At 49.8% G+C, this 12,983-nt stretch overlaps 1 protein-coding gene across 5 annotated transcripts in view; it reads right to left on the minus strand.

Moving 5' to 3' along the window:
• Positions 1-11,694: 11,694 nt before the first annotated feature.
• Positions 11,695-12,983, minus strand: part of TNFRSF11A (TNF receptor superfamily member 11a) — a 58,144-nt gene continuing 56,855 nt past the window's right edge. For all 5 annotated transcript variants that reach the window (XM_039230549.1, XM_039230547.1, XM_039230546.1 and 2 more), the window contains one exon: positions 11,695-12,228. In XM_039230549.1, the coding sequence (XP_039086480.1) occupies positions 11,873-12,228 (356 nt within the window). In that variant the 3' untranslated portion in view covers positions 11,695-11,872. The remainder of the gene's footprint in view (positions 12,229-12,983) is intronic.

Genomic DNA, 12,983 nt, shown 5'->3' on the forward strand with positions numbered 1-12,983 from the left:
GTGGGGGTGGGGGAGGGGTGCTCAGTGTTAAACGACAGCTTAGCATTGGGCAAGGATCCTGGTCAGAGCTGAAGGCCCCGGCTGTGCTGACAGCCCTGACATTTGTGGGGACTAAGGTCTGTGTCTTTATTGTCAGCAATTATTTTTCCTCCAGATTTGTTGGGATATAACGGTTATACAACATTGTGTAAGTTTAAGGCATACGATGCGCCGATTACATACATGTATATACTGTGAAATTATTACCACAGTAAGGTTAGCACTTCCATCACCCCATGAATTATTGTTTTGCGTGTGTGTGTGTATGCGTGTGTGTGTGTGTGTGTGTGTGTGTGTGTGTGTGGTAAGAACATGCAAGATCTACTCCCTTAGCAACCTGCAAATATTTAATACGGTATTGCTAACTATAGTCACCAAATTGTATATTAAACCCCCCAGTGCTTATACATCTTATAACTGGGTGTTTGTACCATTTGACCAACATCTCTCCATTTCCACCTCCCACCCCCACGGCCCTGGGAACCACCATTACAGTCCTTGTTTCTGTGAGTTTGGATTTTTAGTTTCTGCATATAAGTGAGATCGGACAGTACTTGCCTTTGTCTGACTTATTTGACTTAGCGCCATGCCCTCAAGGTCCATCTATGTTGTCGTAAAGGGCGGGACTTCCTTCTCTTCTAGGGCTGCTTCCTCTATCAGGAATTATTGCTCTATCCTTCCTTTACTTTCTGAATCATAGCCAGTTCCGGCTTAATAAAAATGTCTGCTTTAAAAAGGAAGGAAGACTCACAAAGAACGCTTATGTAAATAGCCCCACTTTGCCCCCTACTTCTCCAGAGCAGAACCTTAAACTGTTGCTTCTTCTTGTTACGGCTCCCAACTAGAAAAATACATCTCTTCTTGAGTCATAAACAATAGCAGAATTAGGCAGAGAAGAAGTCCTACGGTGATTGCACCCTCACTCTGTTTGCCCTTGTCATTGGACAGTTTGGGGCTACGCATAGTTTAGGGTGCACACGTGGTTTCACGGCTGGACACTTTCCTGCCACAGGGCTGACTGTCCCGGGAGGCCTTGTGTTATGTTAGTGACCCTCCTTGGCCACAGCTGATCGGAGTGACCACGCAGCCTATGAACGATACTCTGATTGAATAGTTATGTTGGATTGACCAGGGTCTATCTCTTAGAATTTGGAGCTGTCATATGTAGAAACTGGAGAGTTCATATACTGTACATACGCACACACAAAATTTATATAGTGCGTACACACACTGACACACATAGGATCTGGCCAGTAGGTAGCAGACACTGGGAATGGAAGGCTTTGGGACCCGGGCATTGGGGGAGAGAGCAGCCATCATATGCTCCGTGCAGAGCAAAGTTACGAAGGGAGACAGGAGGAACGGGAGGGAGAAAGGATTGAGGGGCAGTGTCTGGAGCTACTGCATTCCTACCCTGCCAACATTCTGGGGTTCATTTTTCCCTGGTCTCTTGAGGTCCCCCTCTAAATTGACGTGACTTCACCTGACTGGGCTCCTAGTCCCCAGAACCTTTGTACAAACCAGCAAAGTGGTCAGAGGAATAGCTGCTGGTTTCACCTACCAGCGACCAGTGCTTAATGGTCTAAAGACCCATTTTTTAAAGACAGTGCTATGGATCCGTACACATTGCCAGGGGCCAAGATGGTGCGGCAGCGTCCAAACCCTGCCCTCGGTGTCTGAGGGGCTCTTTCCTGGGGTGGATGGGGACTGCGCTTCACCACGAAATGGAAGCAATATGCCCACTGGTGCAAGAGGAACAAACAGGGTAATTTCTAGGAAAAGGCCAAGTTCTAAGAGAGCGATTGGTAGGTTAAGCTCTAGCTAGAAGATCTCACCACGGCACCCTCTGCAGTCAGGGGCCCTGGGGTGGGGGAGGGAAATGGAGGCCCAGGAAGAGGGGACAAGAACAGAGACTGACAGAGGAAAGGAGAGAGAAAGGGACACAGAATGAGGAACCACAGAAAAAAGGGCAGGGAAGTTGGAGAGGAGCCGTGGACGAGGGTGGGGGAGGGGCAGCTAGAGAGACTCCCTGCTTCTGATACTTTCTTCTCATCAGTGACCCCTGCTCCACGTCATGTCTTCTCCCCATCTAGGTTGTCCTCATTTTCGGATTTTTTAAATGTTTGTTTATTTTTGAGAGAGAGAGAGAGACAGAGCGTGAGCCTGGGAGGGTCAGAGACAGAGGGAGATACAGAACCTGAAGCAGGCTCCAGGCTCTGCCCTGTCCGCACAGAGCCCAACATGGGGCTTGAACTTGTGAACCGTGAGATCATGACCTGAACTGAAGTTGGACATTTAACTGGCTGCGCCACTCAGGTGCCCCCCACCCCCCAACTTTTTTAAAGAGTTACTAATACCTTCCCTGTCTATCTCACAGGAAAGAAGTCAGGTCCAGGGGAAGAACCATGGGTAAAAAGCTAAAGTCTGAGGGGCGCCTGGGTGGCTCAGTTGGTTAAGCATCCGACTTCAGCTCGGGTCATGATCTCACGGTTCGTGGGTTCAAGCCCCGCATCAGGCTCTGTGCTGAGGAATAGCTCAGAGCCTGGAGCCTGTTTCAGATTCTGTGTCTCCCTCTCTCTCTGACCCTCCCCTGCTCATGCTGTCTCTATCTCTATCTCAAAAATAAATAAAACATTTAGAAAAAAAAAGCTAAAGTCTGAGAACATAGCATGTGCAAAGGCTCTGAAGCAAGAGGTGTGTGCACTGGAGAGAATGCCACTGGAGTGGAAGAGAATGGTGTGAGATGATGGGGGGCCACGGAGTCCATGCGAAAGACTTTGTTTGGCACTTTGGGGAGGGAGGGGTACTTGTGGTCAGCTTCAAATCCTGATTCCTCTTTTCCTATCATCTGTCTGTGTATGTCTGGTATGTTCCTCTTTACCACCTGCATGTATAATACAGCCACACCTCTTTTATTTCTCTTATTAATTGCTGGAGCCCCATACGTCCAATCGGTCACACGTGAAGCCTCGCCACTAGTCATCCAAGAAACCCAAGCTCTTAGTCCAAAGGGAACAGATTATCATTCCCAACACCCCAGAGAGGATGAGAAAGGCTAGCATGCTCAGCTGTGCCTTGTCACAGCTTCTGGTCACTCACTGTCTGGCACTGTCCCAGTCACACAGATACGTGTGTATTGCGGAGGGGAGGCCAGGTCCCAGGGTTAAAAGCAGACTCCCTTTGCTCGGGCCCGGCCGTTGTCTCCAGCGGGGAGTCGAGGCGGCTGGGCCTGCGGGAGGCACCCCCGCCCCCGGTCCAGCCCCAGCCCCGCCAGCAGCACAAGAGCCCCTTGAAGCCCTGGGTGCCCCTCCTGCTGGGAGACCTCACTTCGGGTGATCCTGGTCCTTCGAGAAGCCGTTGGGCTTCCCTGCAGCCCGGCTTCCTGGCCCCCGGCACCAGCCCTGCAGACAGGGGCCGACTGCGGAGGCGCTTTCATCAGGGCATAAGACCTCCCGCTGCCCTCGCACAACGGACACTACGCAGCCCTCCATTCCTGTGACCAACAGCCTTGCCCTTGATGACATAGAAGGTCTCTTCCCAAGGCCACCTGCCCTCTCCATTTCCACACACAGAGGATAATGGAGTTCATCTTTATTTTCTTCTCCTCGCCCAGTAGCTCGTTACTATAATATTATTAATATAAAAATAATGAAATGAGGGGCACCTGGGTGGCTCAGTCAGTTAACTGTCAGACTCTTGATTTCGGCTCAGGTCGTGATCTCACGGTTCGTGGGATCAAGCCCCATGTTGGGCTCTGCGCTAACAGTGCAGAGCCTACTTGAGATTCTCTCTCTCTTTCTGTCCCTTCCCTGCTTGCATGCATGCACTTGCACTCTCTCTCTAAATAAAATAAACATTTTTAAAAAATAATCAAATGGGTGATGGGGATTAAGGAGGGCACCTGTTGGGATGAGCCCTGGGTGTCACAGCCAGGGAGGAAATCACTGGGTTTTACTCCTGAAATCAGTACTACACCGTATGTTAACCAACTTGAAAGTAAATAAGTTTAAAAAAATAATGAGATCAGAAAATATCAATAGAAAAACATGCCATGTTTCCTCGACCAATAAAAGACATTTCTAACAGCATGTCACTCACAAAAGTCACAGTTTCCATGGGTGAGTGTGCTCCCTAGAATCGTGATGGTGCATTCCATGAAGCCTTCAGGACATGACAGTCCCCTGAGCATGTGGTGGCTCTCGGCCCTGACACCCGGAGTCCCGCTGTGAAATGTGGTTTCGTTGTGGACATATTTACTCTGAATAAACATTACTGGTATACATCTCCCGAGACCTGACTTTCTTAGAAAATAAAAACCTTTAATCTCTTTATATTTTCTAATAGTAAATACTTCCAGAATGCTCTAAAAGCCTTAAGTATGTATTCTTCCACAGTTTCTTTGCCATCAAAGTAGAAAGGTCCTAAAATCCTATATATTCTTGTATCCAGAATATACAAAGAACTTTCAAAACTCAATAATAAACAGCCCAATTAAGAAGGGGGCAAAAGGGACGTGTGGCTGGCTCAGTCGATAGAGCGTGTGACTCTTGGTCTCAGGGTTGTGAGCTCGAGCCCCACGATGGGCACAGAGCTTACTTTAAAAAAGAAAAAAGTGGGCAAATGATGTGAACACATGGCTCACCAAATAAGAGACAAAGATGACCAAATATGCATATAAGAAGAAAATTAGCTGTGGCCTGCAGATTAAAGCCACAGTGAGATACTATACATCCAGCAGAATGGCTCAAATTACAACAAACAACTGGGGTGCCTGGGTGCCTCCATCGGTTAAGCACCCGACTCTCAATCTCAGCTCAGGTCACTGTCTCATGGTTCATGAATTTGAGCCCCACTCTGGGCTGTGAGCTGATAGTGCAGAGCCTGCTTGGGATTCTCTCTCTCTCTCTCTCTCTCTCTCAATAAACTTAAAAAAAAAATTAAAACAAAACAAGTGACAATACTAACTGCTGATGAGGATGTGGAGAAACTGGGACTCTCATTCATGGCTGATGTGAATGCAAAATGGCACAGCCACTTTGAAAAACAACTTTGTCTGAAAAACAATTTTGCAATTATATATATAGGGGTGGCATTCATACCACGGAATACTATCAGGAACTAATTACTGATGCCACCGGCAACTTGGATGGAGCCTAAGGGCAAGAAGTCAGACTCAATGGTTACCTACTATATGATTCCATTCACATGACATTCTGGAAAAGTCAAAACTACAGGGAGAGAAACTAGATGGTGGTTGCCAGGGGGCAGGGGAGGTTGATTACAAAGGGAAACAGGAAGCGTTAGGGTGCTGAAAATAGTGTGTCTTGATTGTGGTGGTTACACAACTATACATTTGTGTCACAACTTATAATAAAACTGTGTACCTAAAAAAGGTAAATCTTACTGGAGGGAAATCACAAACTTAATAAACCTGATGTCAGAAATTGTTTGTTTTTCCACTGATAGAGTAAATATTTAGAAAAAGCCCTTTTAAGAACTGTATATTTGTCATTTTTAAATTTTGTGTTATTTATTTGTATTTATTTATTTGTTTTTTATTTTGTGTAATTTTTCAGCAGCCTCCAAAGCTGGCGCGGAGCCTGAGGCAGAGCCCGAACTCACAACTCCAAGATCAAAACCCAAGCTGAGACCAAGAGTTGGATGCCCGACCAACTGAGCCACCCAGGCGCCCCTCTTTTAAGAACTTTAAATACGCGTATTTTCCATGGTTCTTCTGCCATTGTAGTAGGTCCTAAAAGTCAATACACTGAATTTGCTTTTCCACTTTAGGGTCAAATGTTTTGCCGCCTCTGCCTGAATTAAGACAACTCGTAAGAGCCTCATCTTAAGAATGTAGTTTTTCTCATGACTTAACAGACCACGTAGCCTTGTTTACGGGGCTACACCTGCCCATAAGAAATCAGGAGCCTGGGTCACGGTGAGGAGCTCCAGTCCCCTCCTATATGCCACCTTGTCCAAGCTGGTGGCCAATGTATGATCCTGTCCTTCCCAAACTGGGAGAGACATCAGGGATACTGAGAGAAAAAGAAACGCACCTTTCAACGTGCACTTCCTGCTGTCCCTCACTTTCCCCAAATGTCAGCGGCCGGAGAGAAAGGTCCACCAGGGTCCTTTCTAACTGTCCTGGCCAGTTAAGGCGGTATGTTATGGGGCTACGTGAGGCATAAGCCCCCTTCTCTCCATGGGTTATGGGAGCAGATGACAACTTTGGGTCAGCGACCACGGTCTTCTGAATTCACTACGGAAAAGGCACAGCCCTCAGACCTAGTTTCAAAGAGTGGGAGGGGCATCTGGGTGGCTCATTCGATAAGCGTCCGACCTGGGCTCAGGTCATGATCTCATGGGTTGTGAGTTCGAGCCCCGCATCAGGATCTGTGCTGACAGCTCAGAGCCTGGAGCCTGCTTCAGATTCTGTGTCTCCCTGTCTCTCTGCCCCTTCCCTACCTCTCAAAAATAAACATTAAAAGAGAGAGAGAAAGAGAGAGAGAGAGTGGGAAGGCACCCAAGATGGACAGCAGAGTGAGATTACAGGGAGTGAACATGACGTGGGAGACCACCGCTGTGCCCAGGGAAGGAGAGCTGTAGGAGACAGAGGGAGAGTGACGTATGACAGATGGGACTCTGCCACCAGCATCTCCTAGGAGCTCTGCCGGCGCACAGTTGTGCCTCCTCCCGTTTCATTCTCTTCCCACCGTATACACTAATATTTTCATCTTCAGTTAACACACATGGAAAATAAGGCTAAGAAGAGAAGCCGCACGAGGGAAGTCAGTAAGTGGGCGGCAGGACTGAGTTTTGACGCCAGGGCTGACCGCTACTCTTCTGCTCGTCCCACTACACAGGGGAACAGGGTAGTGTCACCGGTGTCTTGCTGTAGGGTGAAGTTGCTGTCAAAGTCCTGCAATTTGTCATTTTAACTTTTTTTTTTTTAATGTTTTTATTTATTTCTAGGAGAGAGAGAGACAGCGTGAGCAGGGGAGGGTCAGAGAGAGAGGGAGTCATAGACTGAAACAGGCTCCAGGCTCCGAGCTGGCAGTCAGCACAGAGCCCGACGCGGGGCTCGAACCCACGAACCGCAAGATCATGACCTAAGCGAAAGTCGGACGCTTAACCGACTGAGCCACCCAGGCGCCCCTTGTCATTTTAACTTTAATGCTATTGCTAATCTTATTCTTTTTTTTTAGGTGTATTTATTTATTTTGAGAGAGAGAGAGAGCACATGCTAGCGGAGGAGGTGGGGCAGAGAAAGAGAGAGAGAGAAAGAATCCCAAGGAGGCTCTGTGATGTCAGCGCAGAGACTGACATGAGGCTCGAACTCACGAACCATGAGATCATGACCTGAGCTGAGATCAAGAGTGGGACACTTAACCGACTGAGCCACCCAGGTGCCCCCTCACCCCCAGCTCCGTTTACCTTATTCTTAAATGAAGAGTTTTTGTTGTTGATTGGAAAGTGTTTCTGCATATCAGCTTTACTAGGGGAGTGGAAGAAAGAGACGTTATCTAAGCAGGAGTTTCAACTTTACCTTGGGGTGAAGATATCTGTGTAGTAATGAGGGAGACGGAGAGTGAGAGGGAGAGTGAGGTGGGAGAGAGAGAGAGAGAGAGAGTCAGGCTCACAAGAGCATGAGAAATCAGGGCGAAGAGGGTCATAGAGTGTCACAATCCACTTGTGCCCCTCCCCACTTGGAAGTGTATCCTGCGCTCCCCTCGTTCAAACCTCAGGGGACAGCGGGTCTTACAAGTGAGGCAGTTCTTAGCGGGGCCGCCGTGGAAATGCTGGTCCGGATTCCCAGCGTCGATGGACCCCTACCCTGCTGGGCTTGGCTTCAGCGCTTCCCCCGGACATGAGTGTCTGCTGCGGGCCCCACCCCTGCCCAGGCTTGGGTCCCCACCTCCTCCTGGCAGGGCTACAGCTGCGGCGAGGCAGTGTGTCCACCCCCCGTGGCGGCCGGCAGGGACTCCACACATCGCCCCTTCTCGCAGCCCCTGTGGTGAGCACGGCCATGTCCAAAGTCCTGGCTGACCCTCCAGGACGTCCTGCGTGCCTCAGCGCTGTCCAGCTGGCTGCGGCTCCCTTCTCGGGGACGCTCAGGGCCCAGGCGCAGGCAGCACTCTAAATAAAAATGACGACTCAGCAACAGAATGTTGAGGCCTTTGAATGCTTACTCTGTCTCCTCAAAGGGGGTTATGCAACCGGCGCCCACAGGACCCCACAGCTCCCCAAACCTGGTGGCCAAGGGGGGTCGTGGACCCTGAGACAAACAGCAAACGTTTCAAAACGACAGCTCTTCCACCAGAGACAGAACCTTCGGTCGAAGTCCCTCTTTCGCCTGGTACCTAACGGTAAAGAGTCTGTTGGCTGACTCAGCATCAAGAGTGAACACGTCATCTTTTATCTGTTAATATAACAAGTTCCTCTACCCAGGTGTCTCACCAGTTTTCTCGACTTTACGAACAGTTGCTTTTCCATGATCTGTGCCAATGGAATGCAGTCGTAGAGTAGACCCAGCTCCCCAAGCGGGTTTGGCTTTGGAAGGAACTTCAATACTTAAATATGGATGTGGGTGTCTCTCTGGAGGAATCCACAGTTCTCTCCACTGAAGGGATGGGATGGTAGACAGATGGTAAAAGGGGCTCACTCTTCCCCTCCTTGCATCCATCCCTATCCCTATATCACCCTGGAACTCTCCCCATTAAGAACCAGGGGTCTTTTTTCCCCAAGTCTCAAATCTGGGCTGCCCGTGTCTTGCTTTGGCCAAAAGAATGTGCCAGAAGGAGCAGCATGCTAGTTTAAGCTGAGGCCTCAAAGAGCCCGGCACGTTTGTGCTTGCTCTCTCAGAACTCTGCCACCACCAGAGAGCAAGGCCCGGCTAGCTTGCTGGAAAGACGAGGGGACAGGTGGACAGGGCTCAGTCTGGCCCAGCCAACCCCAGCCTGCCAGCCTGCAGACAGCACATGCATAAGTCAGCCTACTCAGTCTCACCCAGGCCTGAGGACCCAACCGCGCTGAGCCAACTCATGGAACTGGGACCCCAAAACGTAGGGACTTATTACACTGAGGGACCCATCCCCCCTGCCAAAGGAAGGTTCCAGTACATCACATTCAAACTGCTCTTTGCACTTACAGGTAGAGAGAAACATGAATTCTTCCTTCTTTTGGTAGTTGAGTCAAATGTGGGGTCTAGGAAACCCTAGACTCCATTTCAAGTCCTTCACCACCCAGCCAACTGGTATTTTAAAGAGTTTTCTTATTATGAGATCAACAGCGAAGTGTTTTCTGTCCTGACTCTGTTGTTGAGGATTCCACTAATAATACACAATAGAACCGACATTGGACATCACAGTGCACCTTAGAGATCAGGAATAAGTCACACCATTACCTTACAAAGAGCCCTGTTTGAGCAAACCATGAGAAAAAAACCTTCTATGGTCAAATATAAGTTTAATAATCTCTTTGTCACACTCCCCAAACAATTTTTCAGTATTGTTTTTTTATTCTGTTTACATTTGTCACATACATCTCTGTAATACGTAGACACGGGCCTATATTTGCTATACGTTTCTACCATTTGATTGCGTTTGGATCAATATAGAATGTAGGGGTCAGGGTAGGGGAGAATACTACCTTTTTCTGAAAGTAGATTCTTATGTATTTATTTAGCACCTTTTATTTAAGGAGCTCGATATACTTTAACATTCACTGTAGCATCCCTCTGTTATCTCTGGGTGAGGAAAGTGTCAAAAATGATCACTAGTGCTTTTTTACAGAAAGAAAAATGAAAGCACAGAAAGATAAAAGTAGCATCAGTGAGATGAAAACAGTCATAGTAGAAACTTGGGTCGTTAGCTCAGCATTCTCCTCTGTGAACCATATTTTCTCTATTTAATACACTCCATATCCACAGGTATAATGGTTTCTGCCATTTCTATAACATCTCTTTTTAAAATTTGTTAAATGTTTATTTGCTTTTGAGAGACAGCGAGCGAGCACGAGCAGGGGAGGGGCAGAGAGAGGAGACACAGAATCTGAAGCAGGGTTCAAGCTCTGAGCTGTCAGCACAGAGTCCGACGCAGGGCTTGAACCCATGAACCGTGAGATCATGACCTGAGCCAAAGTTAGATGCTTAACCAACTGAGCCACCCAGGCACCCCATAACATCTCTCTTTGGATGGATGTTAACAAAATGGGCAGAACAGATAGTAAATTCCCACAAACGAATCATCCTGGCAATGCAGTTACTTCCTGCGGTTGTTTGTTTGTTTGCTTTTTGTCAGCTAAAGAGTCCCACAATTTAGAGCCACCCTCTGCTTCTCCATCAAACACCATCACTGACTGCTAGTATTCCAGCATTTCCAAGAGATCTGCAACCAGTAGGGAGAAGGCAATGACCAGTGGTCATTGCTTCAGCTGGGCACCTCTGGTACCTGGCATATGAGGAGATTAAATACTCACTGGCCACAATGGATAGACCAACCCAGGTAATTCCTTTCAATCTGACTCATGTTGTGTGTTTCCTCACTAGAGGGCTGGTCTTAGAGAAAAGGGTCTCTGTGATAAGTTTTCTTAAATGCATAGTATGAGGATTCTGTTTAAAGTTAAGAACGCCAAGCTTCAGCAACTTGGATTTTTAGAGATTTAGCTAGGACCCCATGGCCTCTGTTGGAATGAGTAAATACATTCACCTCAGGGGTGAACTATTTTGGGGGTGGGAGAAAGAAGGACACACTATCACTTAGCTCTGCCTGAGGATTGACAGATTCTTAAAAACATTCAGGGGGAAAGTAGGGTTTCTCCTTTTCCTTACTTAAAAAAAACAACAACAACAACAAGAACACAGAAACATTTTCAAAAACAAAAAGTCACTCCATTGCTCCCTGAGCCTTCCTCCAAGCTTCACAGTTCTAGCCTTTTCCCAAAAGTGCTTAGTACAGACCTCCCTACCCCCCAAAAAGCCATCACCAAAACACAGGCAACCTACTTGCAAGAAGGGGTGCAAAAATACGTAAAGAAGATGAGCATCCTAAGGAGAATTTTCAAGAAAATCATTACAGAGTAAAAACAAAAAGGGAGTGTGTATCAAGAAAAATGTTATGGAAGTGAATTACAAATATGGGGGGGGACGCAAAAAGAACTGAACAATAAGTAAAACGGATGCCATAAAAAGACAAACTACTGATAAAACGATAATGAGGGAGGGAAAGGGAGGGGAGGGGAGGGGAGGGGAGGGGAGGGGATGGAGGAAAACCCTAAAAGGAGGTAAAAAGTGGAGCGACGTGTACCCGTGTCATCAGCTGATAGGTGACTGTGGGTAACAATGAATGGTAATAACAAATGCAGGTTTTTAAAAAAGTGCCCGATTCTATAAAGAACAAGATGGGTGGAGAATGTCAGGTAATTTGACGGTGTACCGAAGAGAGGGGCTTCTGCGCGCAGATCCGGGATGCCGCCCCGCCCCGCCCAGGAGCCGGCGCGCGCGGCCCCCAGGCCCCGCCCCCGCCCCGGAGCCGGCGCGCGCGGCCCCCAGGCCCCGCCCAGGAGCCGGCGCGCGCGGCCCCCAGGCCCCGCCCCGGAGCCGGCGCGCGCGGCCCCCAGGCCCCGCCCAGGCGCAGGTGCGCTAGCCCCCTCCCGGCCCGCCCCTGGCCCCGGTCCCGCCCAGGCGCAGGTGCGTGCGGCTCCCCGCCTCCAGTTAGGGACGCGCGGCCCCTGCGGTGCCCGCTGAGGCCCGGCTGGTGGCCCCGAGGTCTGCGCCCGCCCCCACCGCAGAGCGGCTCCGAGGGGGCGCCGAGAGCCGCTGCAGGTCCCCGGCGGCTCAGCGCCGCGCCCTGCCCTCGCCGGCCTCGGCCTCCCCCTGCTCCTGCACCGGCCGCGAGGCCTTGTCGGACCCGGGGTCGCCGCACTCCTGCAGCCCCCCGCCCAGGCGCGCCTCCAGGTCGGCGCAGGGGTCGGGGAAGCGCGGCCCGAGGCCCGCGAACGAGTCGCAGCGTGGCGGGCTCTCCTCCTGCACCGGGCGGCCCACCGGCTCCCCCGGGCCGCCGCCGCCGCCGCCGGGCCCCGCCGGGCCCTCCTGGGAGTTCTGGCTGACGTAGACCACGATGATGTCGCCCTTGAAGTTCATCACCTGCCCGCTGGAAATAAACGTGGAGTTACTGTTTCCAGTCACATTTCCTACAAGGGGAGAGGAAGAGAGAACATGCAGAGGGTGAGTCATCAGTTCTTGGTGAGAACGTGGTCTTGGGAGAGGGAAGTTTCCCCAGGAAGTGGGCTGTTCTGGCGGCGGCCCCTCCTCACCGACACCGTCTCTAACGTGCGCCTGACACGCCGAGGGGTTCCATCATTTGTCCTCTCGCCAGGCCTGACTGCGGCAGAGGAAGCAGGGAGAGAGAGGAGAGCGGCAGGCCACGGCCCTGCTCCAGGCGTCGTTTGCCACATGGGACTCCGCACACCGGGCGGCAGACTCACACACAGGCGCACCTGTTAGCTAGGAACGGGGTGCGGGCGGGAGACCTACGTGCAGCAAACCGGGCTGGAGGGAAGGTCATTGCCAGACAGGACCCTGCAGCCCACCTCCGCCCGGCCTCCCCTCTGACAAGACTGTCATAGCTCTGTACCTTCCACGTAGGTCCCTAACAGTTCAGCCATGGGGCCATTCAGGCTCAGTATTTAGCGGACGTTAAATCAGTTTCCTTAACTCTTTGTTTTTAACTCCCGGAACCAAAGAGATTCGGAAGACTAAAATGCAAAAAAAAAAATAAATAAATAAATAAATAAATAAATCCTATAAATCATTCTTTCCTCTGGAGCCTGAGGAGTGTTTTGTCCCTAGGGGGTTCTAGGTCACTTCTTGGGGGGGGGGGGGACTGGATTTGGCCAGTCTTTAATTTGGATGGTTTTTTTAAAAAATATTTTTTATTTCTGAGAGA

Source organism: Hyaena hyaena, unplaced genomic scaffold (assembly GCF_003009895.1).
Source record: "Hyaena hyaena isolate Hyena2069 unplaced genomic scaffold, ASM300989v1 scaffold_47, whole genome shotgun sequence".
NCBI lineage: Eukaryota > Metazoa > Chordata > Mammalia > Carnivora > Hyaenidae > Hyaena > Hyaena hyaena.